At 40.1% G+C, this 14505-nt stretch overlaps 1 protein-coding gene across 1 annotated transcript in view; it reads left to right on the top strand.

Moving 5' to 3' along the window:
• Nucleotides 1–2548: 2548 nt before the first annotated feature.
• The window catches only part of TIMMDC1 (translocase of inner mitochondrial membrane domain containing 1), a 23034-nt gene continuing 11077 nt past the window's right edge, over nt 2549–14505 (top strand). The window contains exons 1-4 of the mRNA XM_072812432.1: nt 2549–2969; nt 5396–5561; nt 7433–7521; nt 8202–8269. Of these exons, the coding sequence (XP_072668533.1) occupies nt 2794–2969; nt 5396–5561; nt 7433–7521; nt 8202–8269 (499 nt within the window). The 5' untranslated portion in view covers nt 2549–2793. The remainder of the gene's footprint in view (nt 2970–5395; nt 5562–7432; nt 7522–8201; nt 8270–14505) is intronic.

Here is a 14505-nt window from a genome sequence, read left to right as displayed (position 1 = left end):
GCTCTAGAGTGCTGCTGTGTACAGTTCCAGAGACTTCAGGCTCTCTCAGCCTGAGATTCCCAAGAGAAAAAAATTTAATGGGCTCCTTTGGTTCAGCTCCAAAGAGGATAGTTCCCTACACTGACTACAAACAAGGACACACAGAAGTACACAAAAATCCATCTTCCCATGTATCTAAATATGCCATCACTTAAGATAATCCTACTGCATCCAGAGGTAATGTGCTGTGGGTGAGGCAGAGGGCTACAACTACAAAATTTAATATTTTTCAAATACTTCTTGAGCATCTACTGTACACAGAATGGGAGATAAGAAAATGTTTACAACAGGCTCCCTAGCCTCAAGGGGCTCTGTAGTTGAAAAAAACAAATAACAGTACGAGAGGCATCATAGGCAGAAGGCGATTAAGGTGACATGAGGCTTTAATCAGGAGGCCAGTTATTCATACCATGTGAATTTAGAGTGAGAGAAAGAAATTTCCATCTAGTGCAGATGGGAATCTTCATGGTGGTAAAATCTGAGTTGTGCTTTGAAGGACGAGTAAACAAAGTGGTCCTGAGGAGTTCTCAAAATTCGTTTTTTTCTACCTATGAAAACAGTTTATGATCATATATAATACAACAAACTGTAATATATATGTAGCAAGGGCAGTATCTGATGAACCTAGCAGGGAAAGGGAAACTTCTGACTCCTGAGAGAAAATTCATGTTTGGGGAAGAAGTGTTTTGAGTTCTGTGCGCGGAACTCAGCAACAAGGGCTGAGGGTAGAAGAATGGTGGTTCCAGATAGTGTGGTGACTATACCGAAATCCTTCCTTGATGCCTTTACTCTAGTAGCAAAGGCACATGCTGGGAAGGAGAGAGCTCTATTTAAACAGTAGTCCAAGCAACCTCAAAACACCTTTTGGGTTAGCATTGTTCTGAGTCCCCTCAAGAAGACCCCAGATCACACAGTAAGGAGAGTATTTCCCTAGTGATTAGAAAAAAGTAAGACCTGGGGATCTGAAAAAGTGGGAGTGTGACAGAAGGTAGAGTCTGAGATGCTGAGATGGAATCGCAGCAACAGTGTGAGCAGTCACCAACGCTCTGGGGACTTGTCAAGGTACTACCAGATGGTAAAGGGAACCTTACAGTGAGGCTCCCAAAGTTAACCAAGAAGCAAAGAAGGCAGCTATAGAGTTCATGAAATTTGCCTGTTAATAAGACATCATTTGTATTTGCAGGGTACGCGTGTCCCTGGGGACATTTGAGTTGTATAAAAATGGCTGAAGTAGTAACTGCCCAACATCCCTGCTCCAAATTGCAAGTCCTCCCTCATCCCAGAATGACTCTGGAATCATCACAAGCATTTATTTTATTTTTTTATACATGTAGACTTGCAGACTTCACCACCATTTTCTTGGACTTCAAAGCCGTGGGGCTTCATCCTGGTGCCCACCTCTATCTATATGGGGTAGGCAGCAACCTGGAGTCAAAGCCAGGAGTCAGGGCATCTGAATTCTTTATGGAACAACCTATATGCCGGACCCAATGCTAGGTCCTGGACATACGGAGATGAAGATACCCGGCCTCTGAGCTCAGAATTAGTCTACTGAGACACATCAGCAATTAGGCAGTTGTGATGCAATGTAGTAAGCGATAACGATGGGAGCTGATGGAACCCAGTCTCCCAGATAGCGGTCACCAATTCAGGTAGCCCCTGTAGTCAGTCACCCCTCCGGGCCTTATCGAAGTCCAGAGTTCTGTTTCCTGTATCCTTCTAAAGAGTGTAGCAGTTCTCGATTACGTCTAGAAAGGAATAAAGGAGGGGTGGGGATCGGCCTGGGTCTGGTGGCCAGCGAAACGAAATCCCACAAACTGGTTCGGGAATATTTTAAACGCGTGCGTTTTATTTTATTTTTTATTTTTTTAACGCGTGCATTTTAACAAAAACTAATACCTCGACTGCTATGTTAGCAGAGGCTGTACTGAAGGTAAATTATGGCTAGAATATGCAAGAAAAACACCCGATAGCAATTCCAGGAGTTGTCCTGCCTTTTGAGAAAACAGCAGGCATGTGAACTAAGGGGGGTAAAATCCATCTTGTGAAGGACACCCCTCCCCCACCCCCGCACCCGCAGCTGATTGTTCAAAAAATTGTTCTGGAAACCCCAGTGTATCTGGCACCAAGCCCCATCCATGCTCGATGCCGCAGCCCGGGAGGTCGGCGACAGGTAGGTCCGGCTCGTGCTTGCGCAGGTGGGCTTCCCCGCTCCACTTGTATCGACTGTTGCACTTTTTTTTTTTCAAATGTGCGGAATCCCCGGAGTCTTAAGGACTTAAAGTACGTCAGCCTGCGACACCTGGCCGCCCGGAACCGGCGAACGGGGGCCCAGAAAGCCGGGAGACACCCGGGGACGCCGGGCGGGAGGCGGGGCGCACCCGCCGCCACTCACATACTTCCGGGGGCGGGGCGGGCGTTGGCACCGCTGAGGGTCGTCCCGCCTCCAACCGGAAGTGTTTTCCAAGGGCTCCGCCGTCGCCCCGCCCGGTGACCTTTGCCCCCGGCGGGGACGGGACTTCCGGTCTCGTGTATCCAAGGTCCCCCAAAGTGAAGGCCGGTTGGGAGGACGGAGATGTGAGGAGCTGAGGCGGCTGGTCGGGCAGCCGGGAGGCTGGGGTCGTAGCGCGCGGGGGCTGGGCCCCTCCTTGCCGCAGTTGTCCTGTGTCCTACCCCGGCGTCTCCGGGAGGCCTGGGAGCCCTGGGAGCCCTGAGAACCCAGGCGTGTGTCTGTCCTGAGGTTCCGAGAGGGCCATGGCGGTGCGGCCGCGGGCGCCACATGGCTTCCTCTGCGGGCGGCTGAGTCCTTTCCCCCGGGTCTTCGCTGCTGGAGCTGTGGCCGCCGAGTCGGGGGCCCTCGCGGGGGACCAGGAGCTGCCCGACTACGCGGAATCCGGATGGGACCGCCTCCGGGACCTGTTTGTCAAAGAGTAAACGCGCCTCGGGTCTGTGGGGGGAGGGGGCCGTGAAGGGCTGCCGGGCCCCTCAGGGAAGAGCTTTTTTTTTTTTTTTTTTTTTTTTTGTAAATAAGATTTGGCATTTTAATATTTGTATCCCCAGCTTGCATCCCCTGACATCGCCATCTGGTAGTCGTGTTGGTTGACAGGACAAGATTTCCAGTGGGAAGGGGGAAACGCACTGCACGTGGGAGCGCTGAGGGCTGTTGAGGGAGTAGAGCCTTCAGGGTAAGCCCCTGGCTTTGCAAGTTGGAAGAACTGGGCCGAGCCAGTCCGTGTCAGAACTCACCCCGCAACCCGCATCTGCAGGGCTCCGCTCCAGTGTTGTTCTCACTTTTCACAAATTGGTATTTTGTATAAAAAAAAAAAAAATTTGGTATTTCACAAAATACCCCTGCTCCTCTCCAAAACATGAAGGTCGAAGAGATGGCAGAGAGACCCGTGGAATATTCATTCTGTCAAATAAGGAAAAAAAAAATTATATATATATAAAATAGCAAATAATTGTCTCATCCATTCATGGAACAAGATGTTAGCTGGACTAGCGGGTAAGGTTATTTCAGAGTAAAGGATAACCCTTCAAATGGAATTGACTTGAATGAAAGACTCGGGATATTTCATTCGTCCGTGCATTCCATCATTTTTTCGTTTATCAATCACTAGTGAATAATTTGCGCTTTCATGAAGTAGGTTCCCCTACAGTTGTCAAGCGGTTAAATGAGCTGAAGCTTTGTGATGTCGCTGAGATTGTTGGGGCAAGAGAGCTTCAGAATCGTGTTTTAATTGCTTTATTGAGATTTCATCTTTTTTTTTTTTAATTTTAAAATTTTTTAGATTTAAAATTTTTTTAAAGGTTTTTTCAAAATATTTTTTTGATTTTATTTTTTTTAAGATTTTATTGATTTTTTTAAAGAGTTTATTTATTTATTTTAAAGATTTTATTTATTTATTCATGAAAGACACAGAGGAGAGAGAGAGGCAGAGACATAGGCAGAGGAAGAAGCAGGCTCCATGCAGGGAGCCTAATGTGGGACTCGATCCCACGTCTCCAGGATCAGGCCCTGGGCTGAAGGCAGGCGCTAAACCGCTGATCCACTCAGGGATTCCCAGATTTTATTTATTTACTTGAGAGCAAGTGAGAGAGAGTGCGGGCATAAGTGGGGGGGGGGGGTGGGGGGCAGGGGCAGAAGGAGAGGGATAAATAGACTCTGCTGAGCAGGGAACCTGTCGGGGGTCTTGATCCCAGGACCATGACCTGAGCTGAAGGTAGACGCTTAACCCACTGAGCCACCCAGGTGCTCTTCGCCTTTATTTTAAAGTTAAGTTAATGAGGCAGCCTTTCTCATTGGTCCTTCCAGTAGTTACTTGAAATGCTTTGAAAGAGCCTACTAGGATATAACATAAGAGGTCCTTTTTTTTTTTTTTTTTTTTTTAATGATTTACTTATTCATGAGAGAGGCAGAGACACAGGCAGAGGGAGAAGGAGGCTCCATGCAGAGACAGCGATGTGGGACTAGATCCCGGGACTTCAGGATCACACCCTGGGCCCAAGGCAGGCGCTCAACCACTGGGCCACCCAGGGATCCCTACAGGGTTCAATTTATAGCAGTTTTCCTATTGACATAAATATAAGAATTACAGTTTTCTAAGAAATTAGATTTCTCTTGTAGATGCAGGAACTGTTAAAGACTCATTGATTCTGATTTCAGAAATGGGGTTATTGACGGAGCACTTAGGTGGCTCAGTCAGTTAAGTATCCAACTCTAATTTTGGCTCAAGCCATGATCTCAGGGTTGTGGGAGCAAGCCCCATGCTCCCAGGGTCTGTGCCTAGCAGGGCATCTGCTTGAGGTTGTTTTCCCCCTCCCTCTTCCTCTCTTCTCCCTCTACTCATACTCACACACACACTCTCTCTTAAATAAATAAATAAATAATAAATAAATAAAATCTTTGTTAAAAAAATTCAAAAAGGGAAATAACTGATTTTTGCATCCAGCTTACAAATTCCTGTTTCCAGAGATGTGGTTGAGTTGTAATAGTCATCAAATTAAAGTACCTGAGGGAAAAAAAAAAACTTTATTGGAACATAATTTGCATCTAGAAAAATATTTTCACAAACCAAACATAGCTGTGTAACCAACACCAAGAAACTGTTAGCAGCATTTCAGAAGCTCTCCTTGTGCCACTCCTAGTCATTGCCTTTCCAACAAATAGCCTAATTTCTAACAGTGTAGATTAATTTTGGCCAAGTTTTGAGGTACTTGTAATATAACTGCATTATTTAATGTATCAGAAGATTCTGCCCATAATGAAAAATGTGGTGATACTAGTATTGGGATAATCTTGAACGTACTGTCAGGGAGCAGTCTAATCCCAAACATTGTCTTTTTGATGTCTTAGTGAACAACAGAGAACTTCAAAGGAACTTGAGAATATTTATAAGGCAGCAGTTTCAGCAGGCATCATCGGCTGGGCATATGGCGGCATACCAGCTTTTATTCATGCTAAACAGCGCTATGTTGAACAGAGCCAAGCAGAAGTTTATCATAACCGATTTGATGCTGTGGTGAGTACTGATATTCTAAACGTATAAGGCACACCAGTTTAGTAATTCACTTTACACTTACTCAGGTAGGAGGGCTGGGAGGATTTAAGATGTTAGGTTAAAGAAACAGTAACAGTGGAAGTACTGATGCTAAATGCATATACACATGGCTTGTCAGACCAGGTTTCTTATCTTCAGAAGGATTATCACCAAGGTTGTACCTTCGGAAATAATCTTTCTAATCCCTAGCCAAATCATCAAGGTTAGCTGTAGCATATTAACCCCATTTGCAGAGCCTCCATGGAAGACAATAGTTCATACCTAACAATAATTAGCATTTATAGCTTGACAGTTTACAGAGTGCTAACACATTTGTTAGATCTGTATATCAGTTTTGTTGTAAAAGTGAGGAAGTTAAAGCTCGTAGAGTTGTTTTAGAGTATTTTGAAATTATGTCAGACTTCACAAGTTGCAAAAGTAGTACAAAGAATTCTTTTATACCTTTAACCTAAATTCTGACTTATTTATTAAAAGCCATGAGTCCAGGGGTGCCTGAGTGGCTCAGTTGGTTGAGCATCTGGCTATTGGTTTTTGCTTAGGCCATGATCTTGGGGTCATGGGATCGGGGCCCGTGTTGGGCTTCCTGCTATGCAGGGAGTCTGCTTGGAGATTCTCTCTCCTTCCTGTGCCCCTCTCCCTGCTCACATGCTCTGTATTTTAAAAAGATAACATTTGGGACTCCTGGGTGGCTCAGCGGTTTAGTGCCTGCCTTCGGCCCAGGGCGTGATCCTAGAGTCCCTGGATCGAGTCCCACATCGGGCTTCCTGCATGGAGCCTGCTTCTCCATCTGCCTGTGTCTTTACCTCTCTGTGTGTGTGTCTTTTATGAATAAATAAATAAAATCTTTTAAAAAATAAATAAAAATAAATAACATTTAAAAAACAAAACCAAACAAAAAGCCATCACTCAATACTGATACTCTAGAGGTTTCGACTTGCCCAATATCATATAGTAGTTAAGGATCTACTTAGGAATTCTCTCAAAATCTAGACTATATCCTCAGGATATTATACCAGACTTGCCCTACGGTGATATGAAAATGTGCTGTGGAGACAGACAACCTATTTTCCAATTCTGACTTTATTCCTTACTGGCTGAGTGATCTTGGTTAGAAACTTCCTTTAGTAAACTAGCTCTAGTAAAAACTGAAGCACCTGTCTGAAAAAAAATTATAGATTAAATGAGATAGTATGTTAACACAACTTTTACATCGAAAGTGGACGCTAAATATCAGTTCTCTTTTCTTTCTCCGTTCCTTTCCTGCATATCTGTGTTACTATCATCCTTTCCCTTTTATTTACTGTTTAGTTGGTTGTTCCTTTATATTTTATGGTTTCTTTTTCCCAAGATTTCTTGAATATAGAAAGCAGGCCTAACAGTGACTATATATTTGCCATGGCATTTGCTGTATAGATTCTCAGTTTATGCCTCATTGATAGATTACTTGGTTGACACTGGCAATTCTTAGTTCTTTTTCCATCTTCTTTTTTTTTTTTTTTTAATTTATTTATTCATGAGAGACACAGAGAGAGTCAGAGATATAGGCAGAAGGAGAAGCAGGCTCCCTTTGGGAAGCATGATGCAGAATTCAGTCCCAAGATCCCAGGATCACGGCCGTTGAGCGCCGCTCTTTTTCCATCCTCTGATAGATTAGGATATTTGTAGGACTTTGGCTTTATCATCACTACTTAAACAGTGATATTGCTAGAGGTTGTATGGTGTTTCTGTTTAGATGTCTCTACCTAATCCATAGCCAACATCCTTCTGCCAGTCTCAGAATAAAGAAGGTATCAAAGTATCTTGGAACCTCACAGCCTTTTCATTAACTTTAGCAATCTGCACATCGTGCTGCCACACGAGGCTTCATCCGGTACGGCTGGCGCTGGAGTTGGAGAACTACAGTGTTTGTGACTATATTCAAGTAAGTTCTCTCTAAATTGTGACAAAGGGTCTTGGTATTTCAGGAGCATATCTTTTGAGCAAGTGATATTTTTAAAAACTAAATACCCACGTGAAAGTGAGTCATAATACCTTTTTCCTCAAGAACTTTTATCTATCTGTGTAAAAGATTTGCAAATGTAGTTTTGCATCCATGGATGGAAGTCTATTAACTATTACCCAAATAAGTGCAAGGTTTCTAAGTAAGAGAAATTCTGCAGAACTCTTCCTTTTTTTAAATTTTTATTTATTTATGATAGTCACACAGAGAGAGAGAGAGAGAGAGGCAGGCTCCATGCTGGGAGCCCGACGTGGGATTCGATCCCGAGTCTCCAGGATCGCGCCCTGGGCCAAAGGCAGGCGCCAAACCGCTGCGCCACCCAGGGATCCCTGCAGAACTCTTCTTTACAATATCTTTTTCTAAGTGAATATTTTTTCCAGAAATTTGACTGTTCTTTGGTTCATTCTTCAGCAGAGGAAGGCCTACCTAGAAAACCCGTATGCATATTAATAGTCTGGAACACATTGATAAGGCCTAGAGTAAGACTAGGAATTGACATAGTTGGCACTTCTAAACTAATACTACTTTAGTGAAAATTATGGTCAAGAAAGTAAGTGAGATATGCTTTAAATTTTGTTTTGTTCCTTCCCCCTTCTTCCTAGCACAGTCAACACTGGTCTAAATGTGTACCGAAATAAAAATGCTCTAAGCCATTTTGTCATTGCAGGAGGTAAGACATTTTTGTTCTTATTTATGTTTTTCAGTCTTCTCAAATATGATTTGGGAAATATTTAAGGACTTCTAAATCAGAGCTACTGAATTCTTTGGTTGACTTCTCATCACATCTCATTCAACATTCATGTAAAATGTATAAAGAGCATTGTGCTTGGCCCTTGGTATACTTGATGAACAAAACAGAAAAAAAAAATCTGTTTTCATGGAGTTTTACCATCTAATGTAATTGGGAAAAAAAGATTGCGGTGATAGAAAGTAACAAATAAGTGAGACAGTGGGATGGTCAAGGTGATCAGAGAAGGTTTTTTCTGGGGAGATGACATTGAAGCTGATACCTGAAAAATGGGAAGAAGTAAGCCTTGAGGGTGAAGGCTCTAAGGCAAGAAAAGTTCCTCAAAAATAGGATAATGTGACTGGAACATAGTGAGTGAGAGGGAAGAGTGCCTTGAGATAAGATTGGCGAAATGAAGTAGAAAGGGACCAGATTTTTTATGGTAAGAAATTGAATTTTATTTTAAAGCTCTATGCCTCTGGTAAATGTGACCTCTTTAAAATGAATGTTAAGAAAAAGTATTGAAGTATTATTTCCAGAACTATAAATAAAGTGCCGCATATACTCAAGCATTCACTACCTCACGTACATTCTCTTGCATATAAAAACATATATATATATATATAATGCACATAACATTTAAAAAATATTTAATTTGGAAATAATTTCAAGCTTACAAAGAGTTTTAAAAATAAAAGTAGTACAAGGAATAGCCTTCATATCCTGAGACTCAACTGTGGTTAAACATTTTAGTCCATTTGCTTTATCACTTGTGCTCTTTTTTGGGTGCATGCTCTCTATGTACATATACACACATGTAAAAGTATATACGCATAGTTTGAACTTATTTTAATGGAAACATTTAAAAATAAATATAGAAATTTTAAAACATTTTAACATAAAACTAGAAATAGGTATTAATAGCATTGGAACGGTTGGAACGTGCCCTTTTTAAAACTTGCAGCCATTTTTCCATTGTTGTTCTGTAGACTCCAATGACTGTATCCAAACCAAATTCTATTTTCCTCCCCTAGCTTCCATGCTTGTTCCTGCTCTTATGATCTCTATCATCTATCCTTTTAAATTTAAAAAACCAACAAAGCCAAGCAAGGATATGGTCCTGCTCTTCATCTCCTCCTTTCCAAAGTTCTAGTCTTATCAATTATATTTTTTTAATATATATGGACCCCCATCTCCTTTTTCCTCTCACTGCTGCTATCCAGTCTTCCCAGTTCTAGTCTTGGTTTGCTCTACTTCCAGTGTTGCCTTCATACTTTTTGAACTAGAAATATGATTTAACACTTTTTTGCTTGAGGTTCTTCCATAGTTTCCCATCATTCCCATCTTGATCTGGCCCCCATAATCTGCTCTTGCTCCACCCTTCTGACTCCACTCTAATTTCCCAAACCCAGTATAATCTTGCTTCACATGTATGGGTTCCTCTTCTTGAACCTGCCTTCCCACTCCCATAGACAATTTTGTTTAGCTCTTACTAAACCTGTCTTTCAAGGTTCAGCTCATCTGTCAGCTTCAGTTTTCCTAGATATCCTTCCTAGCCCCTATTTTCTTATCTTCGGGTTTTTTTTTCTTTTAATTAAAAAATATATTTCATTATTTCAGTTATTTTAATGGAATCTTTCGTTATTCTAATTACAAATTATTGATGGACAATTTATAAACACTGTGTGTGCAGTGTGCCATTCTTTATTTATTTTTTATTTTTTTTGTATATTTTCTATTAGAGTTTGATTTGCCAACATACAGCATAACAGCCAGTGCCCATCCTGTCAAGCGCCCCCCTCAAGTGCCTGTCACCCAGTCACCCCATCTCCCTCTCCCCTTCCATTACCCCTTGTTTGTTTCATCTTTGGGTCTTTTTAGGTGTTTTTCCCCTATAGTTCAGTCTAAATACTTTAATCATAGCACTTAAAATACTATGTTGTAGCTGTTAATTTGTTTTGCTTCTCTACTAGATGACTTACTTGGTATCAGAAAAGTCTTTGCCTTTTATATCACAATTCTTTGATGCATAGTAGAGTAGAATAAATGTTTCTTGAATGTAAATTAAATGTAAAAATTAGGAAAAATAATAAGAATAGAAAAATATATCTGATACAATATAATTCTTTATCTCAAATCAGCAACCAACATTGAACTTAATGATGTAACACAAAAGTAATTTCCCCTGAAGTCAGAATCAGGCCAAGGATATTGGCCTCTCATTATTATTATTTGGCATTCATCTGGACGTTTATAAATGTAAGTTTAACATCTGGAATGGCTGAGTGAGGAGCTTGGCAAATCCTTTCCACGAAAAGCAACAATAGAATTGGACAAAATTATCAAAAGCAACCATTTAAAGATGCTGGAAGTTGACCACAAGCACCCAACAAATCAGTAAGCATTTATCCAAGAGTTTCTACTGAGTCTTAGTAAGAAATTGAGAGTCTGTGGTGTTCCAGCCTAGGGTTGCTCCTGCCCCCTAACCCACAGTTCTATGATGCAGAAGTTTCACAAAGACAGGCTGGGGGACCAACTTTCTGCTGCTTGAGGTGGCTGGCTTTATTTGGAACAGAGAATAAAAAATTCCAAGCCAAAGGGAGTTGCTGAAAATAATTGTGACAGAGAAGGGTAATGTCACACAGCTAATCTGAGGTTTTGATACTATTTGGGGTAAGGAATAGACTGGCAGAGGAGACAGAATCTTAACAGAGATATCTAGGGGACAAGATGGCCAGAGAGGGCTTTAATAAGATCCTGCTTATCCCTAGAACCCTGGAAAGTTGCACACGTGTGTAAATATTCATGCACATTCAGGAGAAACTGGTAAGGGCCCTTGCAAGCTACTTATCTTTGGTTAGTTGTGAGGGTTAACTGTGAACACCAAAAGAAAATGCCATAAAAGACTTATAAACTGTCTAAACTTTTAATGCATTCTTCAGCACAGATACATTGGCAGAAGATGGAAGCCTTACTGGCTTGAGATGTTTAAGCATAACCTTTAATGAATCTTTGGCTGACTACTTAAGCCAGTGTTATGTCTAGGAAACCAGGCATAAAGATAAAAATTGAGCAAAGACTTTAGTGGCTATAGTCTGCAGAGAAAAGACTCCATAAAATTGGTCCAGTCAAGTTGCTACATAAACAGAGAATTACAGCCATGCCCCTGGGATGTACTAATAACTCCAGAGATGTGTAATTTATTATCTAAAAAGTATAGTTTTCAATAACAACAACAAAATCACAAGACATGCAAAAACGGGATTAAAAAAACAGTCATTAGGAATGTCTCTGACAGAACCCATCTGTTGAACATAGCAGACAAAAAGGCTTCATACCTTTTTTTTTTTTTAAGATTTTTATTTATTTATTCATGAGGGGGGAGGGGACAGAGACACAGGCAAAGGGAGAAGCAGGCTCCATGCAGGGAGCCCAACTCAGGACTCGATCCCGGGTTTCCAGGATCCCGCTCTGCGCTGAAGGCAGCGCTAAACCACTGAGCCACCTGGGCTGCCCACTTTATACCTTTTTCAAAGAAATAAAAGTATGATGACAGTGACTTATCAAATAGAGAATGTCAATAAAGACAGAAATTATTTAAAAAATCAAATGAAAATTCTGGAGTTGATAAATATAAAAATAGAAATTAAAAGTTCACTGGAGAGGAGGAGCTCAACACCATATTTGAAATAGAAGAGAATTGGTGAACTTGAAGATGGATCAATATAGATTGTCTCTTGTGAAATAATTTTTTTTGTAAAGACTTTGAGAGAAAGAGCAAGCACATGGGCAGGGGGCAGAGGGAGAGAGAGAGACAACAGACTCCCCACTGAGCAGGGAGCCCAACATGGGGCTCAATCCCAGGACCCCAAGAACATGACCTCAACTGAAGGCAGATCTTTAATGACTAGCCACCCAGGTGCCCATGAAGGACAGAATTTTTATTCTTATTTATTTACTTACTATTTTTAAGATTTTATTTATTCTTTTTTTTTTTTAAGATTTTATTTATTTATTCATGAGAGAGACAGAGGCAGAGACGTAGGCAGAGGGAGAAGCAGGCTCCCCATGGTGAGCCTGATGCGGTACTTGATCGTGGACCCTGGGACCACGACCCAAGCCAAAAGCATACACTCAACCACTGAGCCACCCAGGTGCCCCAGGGCAGAATTTTTTAAATGAAGAGAAGTGACCTGACCCTCAGCAGTCTATAGGACACCATCAGAAATACCAACAAATGTGTGATGGGAATGCTTAATGGAGAGTAAAGAGAGAAAAGGGCATAAAAAAGTATTTTAAGAAATAATGGCTACAGACTTCCCAAATTTGATGAAAAACATTAATCCATACATCGAAGAAGCTTAACAAATTTCAAGAATAAACATGAAGCGATTCACACCTAGGTGTATAATAATTACACTATTGAGAGAGAAAAATCTTAAAACCAGCAAGAAAAAAACAACTCATACAAGGAACCATTCCAATGAAAGTAATAGCTGATTACTCATCAGAATGATGGAAGCTAGAAGGCAGTAGAATGGCATAATTATATAAGTAATTATTAAAGGCCATATAAATACACATTTTCTCAAGTGGACTAAAAGACAACACAAATAATAAAAGACAATACACAAAATAATAAAATTGAAGTATTAGACATATAGCATGTTTAAAGCCATAGATGGCATTAACAAATGAGAGGAAAGGAATGGAAGTATGTTGGAGCAAGGAGATGATACCAAATAGTAACTTGGCAGGAAGAAATGAAAAGTACTAGAAATGGTAAATATGTAGGTTAATATAAAAGACTGCATAAACCTATAGTTTTTCCTTTATTTTCTTAACTGTTGTTTTTCCCTTCTTTAAAATACATATGATTGTGTAAAATAATAATATTCTGTTGCTATGTTTTAACATACATATATGACATAAGTGACAATAGCACCAAGATAGAAGAGGATTGGAGCTGTATTGGAAGATTCTGTACATCTTACTGTAATAAAATTAGTACTGATCTGAAGTAAATTATGATAAATTAAGATGCATTGGATAATCCCTTAAACAAGTAATAAGAAAGTAACTTTTTAAAGTAGTAACAAGGTCAAAAAGGAATTAAATAAGATACATAGAAAACAGTAAGATGGCAGAGCTAAATCCAGCTGTATCAGTAATAACATTAAATATGAGTGGATTAAACACTGCAATCAATAGGCAGAGATTGTCCAACTATTTAAAAAAAAAAGATCCAATTATATGCTGTCTACAGGAGACAATTTTAGTTCAAAGAAACAAGTAAGTTGAAAGTAAAAATGGTGGAAAAAGATAAACTATACAAACAGTAAGGAAAAGAGCTCAAGTGGCTCTTCTAGTATCAGACAAGATAGACTTTAATATAAAAATGCCAGGGCAGCCCAGATCAATAAATATTTGGAAATTAACATATTTATAAATAACCACAGGAATAAATAAACCACAGGAATCACAAGGTAAATTAGAAATATTTTGAGTTGAATGAAAATGAAAGCACATGCCAAAATTTCTAAGATGTATGCAAATTAGTATTTAGTGGGAAATTTATAGTTACAAACACCTACATTTTAAAGAAGAAAGATCCCAAATGAACAGTCTAATTGAAAAGATAACAAAATAGAAAACCTTTAGCAAGACTGACCAAGAAGAAAAAAATACACAAATTACCAAGATTTACTCAAGAACAAATAGAAAATCTGGATAGCCCTATAAGATGTTAAAAAACTAAATTATTAAATTTTTTTTTTTTTTTCACAAAAGCACAGGACCAGATGGCGTCAATGGCTTTTTGGAAAGTTTCTTTCACAAACTTTTCCAGAAAATAGAGGAAGAGGAAACGCTTTCAAACTTCCCTTAGACTAGTATTACCTTGATACGAAAGCCAGATAAAGAGAACTACAGATCACTATCACTGGAGTATATACTCGGGGGTGGCTGGCTGGTTCTCTTGGCAGAGCATGTGACTCTTGATCTCAAGGTTGTAGGTTCAAGCCCCATGAAAGGTGGAGAGATTACTTTTTAAAAAAAAAAACTATTTGCACAAAAATTCATAAGAAAATACTAGTAAATGAAAACCACCAACAAACAAAGATTTTTATATCATGACCAAGTGGAATTTATCCAAGGAATTTAAGGTTAGCTTAGAAAAA

Source organism: Canis lupus, chromosome 35 (assembly GCF_048164855.1).
Source record: "Canis lupus baileyi chromosome 35, mCanLup2.hap1, whole genome shotgun sequence".
In the NCBI taxonomy this organism is placed as follows: Eukaryota; Metazoa; Chordata; class Mammalia; order Carnivora; family Canidae; genus Canis; species Canis lupus.
The sequence above is the reverse complement of the archived record's forward strand: the minus strand, read 5'-3'. Positions and strand labels throughout refer to the sequence as shown.